We start from the raw sequence: 13,662 nt of genomic DNA, 5'->3' as shown, positions 1-13,662 counted from the left end.
ATTGGCTATAATGTTGTCCCCACTGTAAACCAGAATACCCCTTCTATAACCATATCTTTATAAAAACCTAACATCTTCCAGAAGATAGACAGTTAATTTTTGCTTCGACCTAAGCACCAATCCTAAGGGAAAATAACATGATTTTCCTCTCCATGTCAACATTTTGAAAATTTTCTAACCCACAGAAAATTTGTAAAAACCTAACCCAAATTAAGGGAATATACAAAAGGAAAACAGTCCTTATTATTAGTGCTTATGCCACCAAAATTGTTTCTGTTCCTGGGTAACTGAGTAACTGATGACTACTTATAATGCAGAGAGTGTGTATGTGTATGTAGCTTAACAAATTTCACAATTAATGTTAAATAGCTTAAAAAGGGATTGGAATTTTAGACAGCTTTTTTGACAACGAAGTGTTTACAGAAATACATATTTATAAGTTGTAATGCATACTGATTTTCTTGTTTGCAGCTAAATCAAGTAGAGAGAGGCCACCAACATTTTTAACTCCAGAAGGCAATGCAAGTAATAAAGAGGAATTAAGAGGAAATGTGCTTTCACTGGAGTGCATTGCAGAAGGACTGTGAGTTAACACTTTCTGTCCTGAAGTACATTTCTTATAAAAATATGGTAGGTTGGTAGAGAGGGGTTAATAATATCATAGGAGGAGTCATTGTCTTCTACTAATTCTACAAAGCATCAAGAAAAATTTGGTAATTATTTCCAAAGTAGGCATATGAATCTCATATTATTGTTAAATTGTTTTGTTAATGTAATAGTAATCATATTGAAATAAGTATCAGTAATCACCTTATGATTGTTGAAATATTAGGTCTCATATTATTGTTAAAATATTTTGTTAATGTAGTAGTATTATCTTAAAATAAGTATCAGTAATCACCTTGTGACTGCTATGATTATAATTAGAGTATATTATTTTGCTAGTTTGTAACCAGCCACCTCAAATTTAGTGGCTTAAAAATAATAGCTATTGATTACTGATTACTTGTCAAGAGGTCTACAGAGCAATTGTCCTCTAACCAGCTAGGTTCGGCTAATTTCAGTTAAGCATGCTCATGCATCTGTTAGGTGACTCAGCAGTGGGTCCACTGCTCTTGGGGTCTACTAGCTGTTAACTGGGGCAACTGAGTTGATGGCCATAAGTTGCCAACATCTCTCTTGCAGTCTTGTCCTGGCTTATTCTCCTCACAGACAACATGCACAGGGCCTGCCTCTTAAATCCTAGCCTCAGAACTAGCACACTGTCCCTTCACCTACTTCCTATTGGCAGGTCACAAGGCCAAGCCTAGATTCTTTGAAATAACTTATCTGTGCACACTTCAAAATCGAAGCTACCCCAGAACTGACACACCTTTGACAGAAGTTGCAGGGAGGCCTTGCCCAGATACAAAAGCAACTGTGGTGTTAGCTCTGTGTTGCAAGGAATTTCTATATAGTCCCTATCTTCTGCCTGACACAGAGCAAACACCATTGGTATGGGCGCATCTGCTGAAAACCTGGAATAGAATCTCAGAAGTATGCTGCCCTCACATGTGATCCATGCTTTCCTTGACAGGCAACTCATTGTTCTCACATTCCTTCCTGAATCCAGGAAAACTTGACTTCAGGAGGCACATGGAGGCCTCCGCTGGCCAAGGCAGGAAATCACACTATGCATTACTCAGCTCCTCAAGCTACGGAAAACTAGCAAAACCCCCTTTTAAAGATATGTTACCATTGCTTTTGGTGTTTTAGACATGAAGTCCTTGCCCATGCCTCTGTCCTGAATGGTATTGCCTAGGTTTTCTTGTAGGATTTTAATGGTTTTAGGTCTAACATTTAAGTCTTTAATCCATCTTGAATTAATTTTTGTATAAGGTGTAAGGAAGGGATCCAGTTTCAGCTTTCTACATATGGCTAGCCAGTTTTCCCAGCACCATTTATTAAACAGGGAATCCTTTCCCCATTTCTTGTTTTTGTCAGGTTTGTCAAAGATCAGATAGTTGTAGATATGGCATCATTTCTGAGGGCCAAAATTGACAAATGGGATCTAATTAAAATAAAGAGCTTCTGCACAGCAAAAGAAACTACCATCAGAGTGAACAGGCAACCTACAGAATGGGAGAAAATTTTTGCAACCTACTCATCTGACAAAGGGCTAATATCCAGAATCTACAATGAACTCAAACAAATTTACAAGAAAAAAACAAACAACCCCATCAAAAAGTGGGCAAAGGACATGAACAGACACTTCTCAAAAGAAGACATTTATGCAGCCAAAAAGCACATGAAAAAATGCTCATCATCATTGGCCATCAGAGAAATGCAAATCAAAACCACAGTGAGATACCATCTCACACCAGTTAGAATGGCCATCATTAAAAAATCAGGAAACAACAGGTGCTGGAGAGGATGTGGAGAAATAGGAACACTTTTACACTGTTGGTGGGACTGTAAACTAGTTCAACCATTGTGGAAGTCAGTGTGGCGATTCCTCAGGGATCTCGAACTAGAAATACCATTTGACCCAGCCATCCCATTACTGGGTATATACCCAAAGGACTATAAATCATGCTGCTATAAAGACACATGCACACGTATGTTTATTGCGGCACTATTCACAATAGCAAAGACTTGGAACCAACCCAAATGTCCAACAACCATAGACTGGATTAAGAAAATGTGGCACATATACACCATGGAATACTATGCAGCCATAAAAAATGATGAGTTCGTGTCCTTTGTAGGGACATGGATGAAACTGGAAAACATCATTCTCAGTAAACTATCGCAAGGACAAAAAACCAAACACCGCATGTTCTCACTCGTAGGTGGGAATTGAACAATGAGAACTCATGGACACAGGAAGGGGAACATCACACTCCGGGGACTGTTGTGGGGTGGGGGGAGGGGGGAGGGACAGTATTAGGAGATATACCTAATGCTAAATGACGAGTTAATGGGTGCAAGAAATCAACATGGCACATGGATACATATGTAACAAACCTGCACATTGTGCACATGTACCCTAAAACCTAAAGTATAATTAAAAATAATAATAATAAATAAATAAATAAATAAATAAATAAATAAAGATATGTTAAAACCCTGTATCTTCTGCTAGAATTAAGAAAAAAAATCCTCCCAGTTTCCATCGATACGGTGTAAGAGAGTGGCATAGTCTGCCAGCCTCCAACCTTTGGGAGCAGAAGGTACCTATTCTCACAATTTAATGATTTCTTTTCCTACAAATGACATATTTCATAAAAAACTAAAATATGGTTGGTATTTGGAAATTTCACAATACTCCCAAAAGAATTTTTAAAACTTTGGAGTGTTGTAAAACCAAGATTGGGACTCTATCACTTACAAATCAACCATCAGACTTATAGAATCAAAATATTTCTAATTCCTGACAATGGCTCAATACAGTAGCTGGCCTCCGAAACAATTCATGGCATTTTCATAATTTCAAACTATGAAACTATGCTTCCATCTCTATCTCCTTCTTACCTTCATATCATCTGAGATGCAGATTAGTCTGACTATAAGGAAATATCAATATGTTATCAGATTCCACATGTATACAGATTTTCAAAATCTACTTATTTTTATACTTACAGTATGTTTTAATTCTAGAAGCTATTTCATCAGATACATATGCTCAGTTTATTTCTTACTCAACCAAACAAGCCAAACCAATATTATAATCAATTAATCCCACTTGTATTTCTTTTTTTTTTGCTTGAACCATAATTTATTATTTCTCATGGTTCCATGTGATGACTGGGCTAAGCTTTTTTAAATTATTTTTTATTTTCCAAAGGTTATTGGGGTACAAGTGGTGTTTGGTTACATGAGTAAGTTATTTAGTGGAGTAAGTTATTTAGTGGTGATTTGTGAGATTTTAGTGCACCCATCACCCGAACAATATACACTGCACCCTATTTGTAGTCTTTTATCCCTCAACACCCCCCCACCCTTCCCGAAAGTCCCCAAAGTCCATTGTATTATTCTTATGCCTTTGTGTCCTCATAGCTTAGCTCCCACCTGTCAATGAGAACATACAGTGTTTGGTTTTCCATTCCTGAGTTACTTTACTTAGAATATAGTCTCCATTCTCATCCAGGTCACTGCAAATGCCATTAATTCATTCCTTTTTATGGCTGAGTAGTATTCCATCACATATCTATATATATACCACAGTTTCTTTATCCACTTGTTGATTGATGGGCGTTTGGGTTGGTTCCATGATTTTGCAATTGCAAACTGTGATGCTATAAACATGCGTGTGCAAGTATCTTTTTTGTATAATGACTTCTTTTCCACTGGGTAGATACCCAGTGGTGGGATTGCTGGATCAAATGGCAGTTCTACTTTTGGTTCTTTAAGGAATCTCCACACTGTTTTCCATAGTGGCTGTACTAGTTTACATTCCCACCAACACTGTAGAAGTGTTCCCTGATAACTGCATCCATGCCAACATCTACTGTTTTTTTGATTTTTTGGTTATGGCCATTCTCACAGGGGTAAGGTGGTATCACATTGTGGTTTTGATTTGCATTTCCCTGATCATTAGTGATGTTGAGCATTTTTTCCATGTTTGTTGGCCATTTGTGTATCTTCTTTTGAGAATTGTCTATTCATGTCCTTAGCCCACTTTTTGATGGGATTGTCTGTTTTTTTCTTGCTGATTTGTTTGAGTTTGTTGTAGATTCTGGATATTAGTCCTTTGTCAGATGTATAGATTGTGAAGATTTCCTCCCACTCTGTGGGTTGTCTGTTTACTCTGCTGACTGTTGTTTTTGCCATGCAAAAGCTCTTTAATTTAATTAAGTCCCAGCTATTTATCTTTGTTTTTATAGCATTTGCTTTCAGGTTCTTGGTCATGAATTCCTTGCCTAATCCAATGTCTAGAAGGGGTTTTCCTATGATATTTTCTAGAATCTTTATAATTTCAGGTCTTAGATTTAAGTTCTTAATTCATCTTGAGTTGGTTTTTATATAAGGTGAGAGATGAAGATCCAGTTTCATTCTCCTACCTGTGGCTAGCCAATTATCCCAACACCAATTGTTGAAAAGGGTGTCCTTTCCCCACTTTATGTTTTTGTTTGCTTTGTCGAAGATCAGTTGGCTGTAAGTATTTGGGTTTATCTCTGGGTTCTCTATTCTGCTCCACCGGTCTATGTGTATATTTTTATACCAGTATCAGGCTGTTTTGGTGACCATGGCCTTATAGTATAGTTTCAAATCAGGTAGTGTGAGGCCTCCAGATTTGTTCTTTTTGCTTAGTCTTGCTTTGGCTATGTGGGCTCTTCTTTGGTTCCATATGAATTTTAGAATGTTTTCTTCTAATTCTGTAAAGAATAATGGTGGTATTTTGATGGGGATTGCATTGAATTTGTAGATTGCTTTTGGCAGTATGTCATTTTCACAATATTGATTCTACCCTTCCATGAGCATGGGATGTGTTTTCATTTGTGTTGTCTGTGATTTCTTTCTGTAGTGTTTTGTAGTTTTCCTTGTAGAGGTCTTTTGCCTCCTTGGTTAGGTATATTCCTAAGGTTTTTTTTTTTTTGGCAGCTATTATATAGGGAGTTGAGTTCTTGATTTGACTTTCCACTTGGTTGCTGTTGGTGTATAGAAGAGCTACTGATTTGTGTACATTAATCTTGTATCTGGAAACTTTGCTGAATTCTTTTATCAGTTCTAGGGCCTTTCTGGAGAAGTCTTTAGGGTTTTCAAGGTAAATGATCATATCATCAGCAAACAGTGACAGTTTGACTTCCTCTTTACCAATTTGGATACCCTTTATTTCTTTCTCTTGTCTGATTGCTCTGGGTAGGACTTCCAGTACCGTGTTGAAGAGGAGTGGTAAGAGTGGGCATTCTTGTCTTATTCCATTTCTCAGAGGGAATGCTTTCAACTTTTCCCCACTCAGTATTATGTTGGCTGTAGGTTTGACATAGATGGCTTTTATTACATTGAGGTATGTTCATTGTACGCTGATTTTGCTGAAAGTTTTAATAATAAAGGGATGCTGGATTTTATCAGATACTTTTTCTGCATCTATTGAGATGATCATGTGATTTTTGTTTTTAATTCTGTTTATGTGGTGTATCACATTTATTGACTTGTGTATTTTAAACCATCCCTGCATTCCTAGTATACAACCCACTTGATCATGGTGGATTATCTTTTTTATATGTTGCTGGATTCAGTTACCTAATATTTTGTTAAGGATTTTAGCATCTATGTTCATCAGGGATATCAGTCCATAGTTTCTTTTTTGGTTATGTCCTTTCTTGGTTTTGGTATTAGGGTGATGCTGGCTTCATAGAATGAACTGGGGAGGGTTCTCTCTTTCTCTATCTTGTGGAATAGTGTCAAAAGGATTGGTACCAATTCTTCTTTGAATGTCTGGTAGAATTCTGCTGTGAATCCATGTGGTCATGGACTTTTTTTGGTTGTTAATTTTTTAATTACCATTTTGATCTTGCAGCTTATTATTGGTCTGTTTAAGGTATCTAATTTTTCCTGATTTAAGCTAGGAGGGTTGTATTTTTCCAGGAATTTATCCATCTCTTTTAGGTTTTCTAGTTTATGTGTGTAAAGGTGTTCATAGCAGCCTTGAGTGAGCTTTCGTATTTTGGTGATGTTGGTTGTAATATCTCCCGTTTCATTTCTTGATGAAGTTATTTGGATTTTCTCTCTTCTTTTCTTGGTTAATCTTGCTAATGGTCTATCAATTGTATTTATCTTTTCAAAGAACCAGCTTTTTGTTTCATTTATCTTTTGTATTTTTTGTTTGTTTGTTTCAATTTCATTTAGTTCTGCTGTGATTTTATCTCCTTTCTTCTGCTGGGTTTGGGTTTGGTTTGTTCTTGTTTCTCTAGTTCCTTGAGGTGTGACCCTAGAATGTCAGTTTGTGCCCTTTCAGTCTTTTTGATGTAGGCGTTTAGGGCTATGAACTTTCCTCTTAGCACTGCCTCTGCTGTATCCCAGAGGTTTTGATAGGTTGTGTCACTATTGTCGTTCAGTTCAAAGAATTTTTTAATTTCTATCTTGATTTCGTTTTCTACCCAATGATCATTCAGGAGCAGGTTATTGAATTTCCATGTTTTTGCATGGCTTTGAAGGTTCCTTTTGGAGTTGATTTCCACTTTTATTCCACTGTGGTCTGAGAGAGTGCTTGATATAATTTGAATTTTCTTAAATTTATTGAGGCTCATTTTGTGGCCTATCATATGGTCCATCTTCAAGAAAGTTCCATGTGCTGTTGAATAGAATGTGTATTCTGGGTGGCTAGAAAGATGGCTGAATAGGAACAGCTCCAATCTGCAGCTCCCAGCGAGATCAATGCAGAAGGTGGGTGATTTCTGCATTCCCACCTGAGGTACCTGGTTCATCTCATTGGGACTGGTTAGACAGTGGATGCAGCCCACAGAGGGTGAGCTGAAGCAGGGTGGGGGCGTCGCCTCACTCAGGAAGTGCAAGGGGTCGGGGAACTTCCCCCTACCCAGCCAAGGGAAGCCGTGAGGGACTGTGCCATGAGGAACAGTGCATTCCAGCCCAGATACTATGCTTTGCCCACAGTCTTCACAACCCACAGACCAGGAGATTCCCTGGGGTGCCTACACCACCAGGGCACTGGGTTTCAAGCAAAAAACTAGGCGGCCATTTGGGCAGACACCGAGCTAGCTGCAGGAGTTTTTTTTTTCATACCCCAGTGGTGCCTGGAACACCAGTGAGACAGAGCTGTTCACTCCCCTGGAAAGAGTGCTGAAGCCAGGGAGCCAAGTGATCTAGCTCAGCGGATCCCACCCCCTTGAAGCCCAGCAAGCTAAGATCCACTGACTTGAAATTCTCGCTGCCAACACTGCAGTCGGAAGTCGACCTGGGATGCTCTAACTTGGTGGGGGATGGGCATCTGCCATTACTGAAGCTTGAGTAGGTGGTTTTCCCTTCACAGTGTAAACAAACCCGCCAGGAAGTTTCAACTGGACAGAGCCTACCACAGCTCAGCAGAGCTGCTAATTTCTCCTCTCTGGGCAGGGCATCGCTGAAAGAAAGGCAGCAGCCCCAGTCAAGGGCTTATAGATCAAACTCCCATCTCTCTGGGACAGAGCACCTGGGGAAAGGGGCAGCTGTGGGCACAGCTTCAGCAGATTTAAACATTCCTGCTGCTGGCTCTGAAAAGAGCAGCAGATCTCCCAGCACAGTGCTTGAGCTCTGCTAAGGGAGAGACTGCCTCCTCAAGTGGGTCCCTGATCCCTGTGACTCCTGACTGGGAGACACCTCCCAGCAGGGGTTGACAGACACCTCATACAGGAGAGCTCTGGCTGACATCTGGCAGGTGCCCTTCTGGGATGAAGCATCCAGAGGAAGGAACAGGCAGCAACCTTTGCTGTTCTGTAGCCTTTGCTGGTGATACCCAAGCAAACAGGGTCTGGAGTGGACCTCCAGCAAACTCCAGCAGACCTGCAGCAGAGGGCCCTGACTGTTAGAACAAAAACTAACAAACAGAAAGAAATAGCATCAACATCAACAAAAAGGACGTCCACACAAAAAACCCATATGAAGGGGTCACCAACATCAAAGACTAAAGGTAGATAAATCCACAAAGATGAGGAAAAACCAGTACAAAAGGGCTGAAAGTTCCAAAAACGAGAATGCCTCTTCTCCTCGAAAGGATCACAACTACTCACCAGCAAGGGAACAAAACTGGACAGAGAATGAGTTTGACGAATTTACAGAAGTAGGCTTCAGAAGGTGAGTAATAGTAAACTCCTCCGAGCTAAAGGAGCTTTTCCTAAACCAATGCAAGGAAGCTAAGAACCTTGAAAAAAGGTTAGAGGAATTGCTAACTAGAATAACCAGTTTAGAGAAGAACATAAATGACCTGATGGAGCTGAAAAACACAGCACGAGAACTTCGTGAAGCATGCACAAGAATCAATAGCTGAATCGAACAAGAAGAAAGGATAACAGAGATAGAAGATCAACTTAATGAAATAAAGTGTGGAGACAAGATTAGAGAATCAAGTGTGAAGACAAGATTAGAGAAAAAAGAATGAAAAAGAATGAACGAAGCCTCCAAGAAATATGGGACTATGTGAAAAGACCAAACCTACATTTAATTGGTGTACCTGAAAGTGACAGGGAGAATGGAACCAAGTTGGAAAACACTTTTCAGGATATTATCCAGGAGAACTTCCCCAACCTAGCAAGAGAGGCCAACATTCAAATTCAGGAAATACAGAGAACACCACAAAGATACTCCTCAAGAAGAGCAACCCCAAGACACATAATCATCAGATTCACCAAGGTTGCAATTAAGGAAAAAATGTTAAGGGCAACCAGAGAGATAAGTTGGGTTCTCCACAAAGGAAAGCCCATCAGACTAACAGCAGATCTTTTGGCAGAAACCCTACAAGCCAGAAGAAAGTGGGGGCCAATATTCAACATTCTTAAAGAAAAGAATTTTCCACCCAGAATTTCATATCCAGCCAAACTAATCTTCATAAGTGAAGGAGAAATAAAAATCCTTTACAGACAAGCAAATGCTGAGGGGTTTTGTCACCACCAGGCCTGCCTTACAAGATCTCCTGAAGGAAGCACTAAATATGGAAAGGAAAAACCAGAACCAGCCACTGCAAAAACATACCAAATTGTAAACACCATCGACACTATGAAGAAACTGCATCAACTAACGGGAAAAATAACCAGCTAGCATCATAATGACAGGATCAAATTCACACATAACAATATTAACCTTAAATGTAAAGGGCTAAATGCCCAAATTAAAAGATACAGGCTGGGAAATTGGATAAAGAATCAAGACCCATCAGTGTGCTGTATTCAGGAGACCAACCTCATGTGCAAATACACACATAGGCTCAAAATAAAGGGATGGAGGAATATTTACCAAGCAAATGGAAAGCAAAAAAAAAAAAGGCAGGGGTTGCAGTTGTAGTCTCTGATAAAACAGACTTTGAACCAACAAAGATCAAAAAAGACAAGGGTATTGCATAATGGTAAAGGGATCAATGCAACAAGAAGAGCTAACTATCCTAAAAATTTATGGACCCAATACAGAAGCACCCAGATTCATAAAGCAAGTTCTTAGAGACTTACAAAGAGACTTAGACTCCCACACAAAAATAGTGGGAGACGGCCAGGCGCGGTGGCTCATGTCTGTAATCCCAGCACTTTGGGAGGCTGAAGCGGGTGGATCACGAGGTCAGGAGATCGAGACCATCCTGGCTAACACGGTGAAACCCCGTCTCTACTAAAAAACTACAAAAAATTAGCCAGGCATGGTGGCGGGCACCTGTAGTCCCAGCTACTCGGGAGGCTGAGGCAGGAGAATGGCGTGAACCTGGGAGGCGGAGCTCGCAGTGAGCCGAGATTGTGCCACTGCACTCCAGCCTGGGCAACAGAGCAAGACTCCGTCTCAAAAAAAAAAAAAAATATATAGTGGGAGACTTTAACACCCTGCTGTCAATATTAGACAGATCAACGAGACAGAAAATTAACAAGGGTATTTAGGACTTGAACTCAGCTCTGGACCAAGCAGGCCTGATAGATATCTACAGAACTCTCCACCCCAAATCAGCAGAATATACATTCTTTCCAGCACCACATCACACTTATTCTAAAATTGACCACATAATTAGAAGTAAAATGCTCCTCACCAAATGCAAAAGAACAGAAATCATAACAGTCTGTCAGACCACACTGCAATCAAATTAGAACTCAGGATTGAGAAACTCATTCAAAACCACACAACTACATGGAAACTGAATGACTACTGGGTAAATAACGAAATTAAGGCAGAAATAAATAAGTTCTTTGAAACCAATGAGAACAAAGACACAACATACCAGGATATCTAGGACACAGCTAAAGCAGTTTTTAGAGGGAAATTTATACACTAACGTCTACAGGACAAAGTGGGAAAGATCTAAATTTGACACCGTAACATCACAATTAAAAGAACTAGAGAAGCAACAGCAAACAAATTCAAAAGCTAGCAGAAAACAAGAAATAACTAAGATCAGAGCAGAACTAAATGCGATAGAGACATGAAAAACCCTTCAAAAAATCAATAAATCCAGGAGCTGGTTTTTTGAAAAGATTAACAAAATAGACCACTAGCCAGACTAATAAAGAAGAAAAGAGAGAAGAATCAAATAGACACAATAAAAAATGATAAAACGGATATCACCACTGATCCTACAGAAATACAAACTATCACCAGAGAATACTATAAACACCTCTACACAAATAAACCAGAAAATCTAGAAGAGATGGATAAATTCCTGGACACATTCACCCTCCCAAGACTAAACTAGGAAGAAGTCAAATCCCTGAATAGACTGACAACAAGTTCTGAAATTGAGGCAGTAATTAATAGCCTACCAACCAAAAAAAGCCCAGGACCAGATGGATTTACAGCCGAATTCTACCAGAGGTACAAAAAGGAGCTGGTACCATTCCTTCTGAAGCTATTCCAAACAATAGAAAAAGAGGGTATCCTCCCTAACTCATTTTGTGAGGCCAGCATCATCCTGATACCAAAACCCGGCAGAGACACAACGAAAGAAGAAAATTTCAGGCCAATATCCCTGATGAACATTGATGCAAAAATCCTCAATAAAATACTGGCAAACTGAATCCAGCAACACATCAAAAAGCTTATCCACCACGATCAACTCGGCTTCATCCCTGGGATGCAAGGCTGGTTCAATGTATGCAAATCAATAAACATAATCCATCACATAAAGAGAACCAATGACAAAAACCACATGATCATCTTAATAGATGCAGAAAAGGCCTTTGACAAAATTCAACAGCCCTTCATGCTAAAAACTCTCAGGACTATTAATAATTGTTTTAGAAATTTAGAAGCTCCATTGTTAGGTGTATATATGTTTAGGATTGTGATATTTTCCTGTTCGACAGGCCTTTTACCATTATATAATGTCCCTCTTTGTCTCTTTTAACTGCTGTTGCTTTAAAGTTTGTTTTGTCTGATACAAAAATAGCTACCCCTGCTTGCTTTTGGTGTCCATTTGCATGAAATGCCTTTTTCCACTCCTTTACTTTAAGTTTATGTGAGTCCTTATGTGTTAGGTGAGTATCCTGAAGGCAGCAGATAGTTGGTGGTGAATTCTTATCCATTCTGCAGTTCTGTGTCTTTTAAATGGAGCACTTAGGCCATTTACATTCAATGTTAGTATTGAGATGTGAGATACCCTTGCATTCATTGTGCTATTTGTTGCCTGTGTACCTTGGGTTTTTTGTTTTTTTGTTTTTGGTTTTTAAATTATATTTTTGTTTTATAGGTCCTGTGTGATTTATGCTTTAAAGAGGTTCTGTTTTGATGTGTTTCCAGGATTTGTTTTAAGATTTAGAACTCCTTTTAGCAGTTCTTGTGGTGGTTTGGTAATGGCAAATTCTCTCAGCATTTGTTTGTCTGAAAGAGACTGTATCTTTCCTTCAAATATGATGCTTAGTTTCGCTGGATACAAAATTCTTGACTGATAATTGTTTTGTTTGTGGAGGCTGAAGATAGAGCCCCAATCCCTTCTAGCTTGTAGGATTTCTTCTGAGAACTGTGCTGTTAATCTGATAGGTGTTCCTTTATAGGTTACCTCGTGCTTTTGTCTCACAGCTCTTAAGATTATTTCTTTCATCTTAACTTTGGATAACCTGATGACAATGTGCCTAGACATCTTTTTGAGATGAATTTTCCAGGTGTTCTCTGTGCTTCCTGTATTTGAATGTCTAGGTACCTAGCAAGGCCAGAAAAGTTTTCCTCGATTATTCCTCCAAATATGTTTTCCAAACTTTTAGATTTCTCTTATTCCTCAGGAACACTAAGTATTCTTAGGTTTGGTCATTTAACATAATCCCAGACTTCTTGGAGGCTTTGTTCATATTTTCCTATTCTTTTCTCTTTGTATTTGTTGGATTGGGTTCATTGAAAGACTTTGTCTTCAAGCTCTTAATTTCTCTCTTCTACTTGTTCAGTTCTATTGCTGAGATTTTTCAGAGCATTTTGCATTTCTATAAGTGTGTCCAATGTTTCCTGAAGTTTTGGTTGTTTTTTCTTTGTAGTGTCTATTTCCTTGACTATTTCTCCCTTTGCTTCTTGTATTGTTTTTTGGATTTCCTTCATCCCTGGGATGCAAGGCAGGTTCAACATATGCAAATCAATAAACATAATCCATCACATAAAGAGAACCAATGACAAAAACCACATGATCATGGCTTTGCCTTTCTCTGGTGCCTTTCTGATAAGCTTAATAACTAACCTCCTGAATTCTTTTTCAGGTAAATCAGGGATTTCTTCTTGGTTTGGATCCATTGCTGGTGAGCTAGTGTGATTCTTTGGCGGGTGTTAAAAAGCCTTGTTTAGTCATATTACCAGAGTTGGTTTTCTGGTTCCTTCTCATTTGGGTGGATTCTGTCAGAGGGAAGGTCTAGGGCTGAAGTCTGTTGTTCAGATTCTTTTGTCCCATAGGGTTTTCCCTTGATGTAGTACTGTCCCCTTATTCCTATGGATGTGGCTTCCTGTGAGCCAAGCTGCAGTGACTGTTATCTCTCTTCTGGGTCTAGCCACCTGGAAAGTCTACCCATTTCCAGGCTGCTACTG

The 13,662-nt window shown here is 39.2% G+C and overlaps 1 protein-coding gene across 30 annotated transcripts in view; it reads left to right on the top strand.

Moving 5' to 3' along the window:
* The window catches only part of NRCAM (neuronal cell adhesion molecule), a 311,540-nt gene that overhangs the window by 234,832 nt on the left and 63,046 nt on the right, over positions 1-13,662 (top strand). For all 30 annotated transcript variants that reach the window (XM_032761443.2, XM_032761416.2, XM_032761412.2 and 27 more), the window contains one exon: positions 472-583. In XM_032761443.2, the coding sequence (XP_032617334.1) occupies positions 472-583 (112 nt within the window). The remainder of the gene's footprint in view (positions 1-471; positions 584-13,662) is intronic.

The sequence above is a fragment of the Hylobates moloch genome, unplaced genomic scaffold, assembly GCF_009828535.3.
Source record: "Hylobates moloch isolate HMO894 unplaced genomic scaffold, HMol_V3 SCAFFOLD_1, whole genome shotgun sequence".
NCBI classification, from domain to species: Eukaryota; Metazoa; Chordata; class Mammalia; order Primates; family Hylobatidae; genus Hylobates; species Hylobates moloch.
This window is presented reverse-complemented; position numbering and strand designations above follow the sequence as displayed.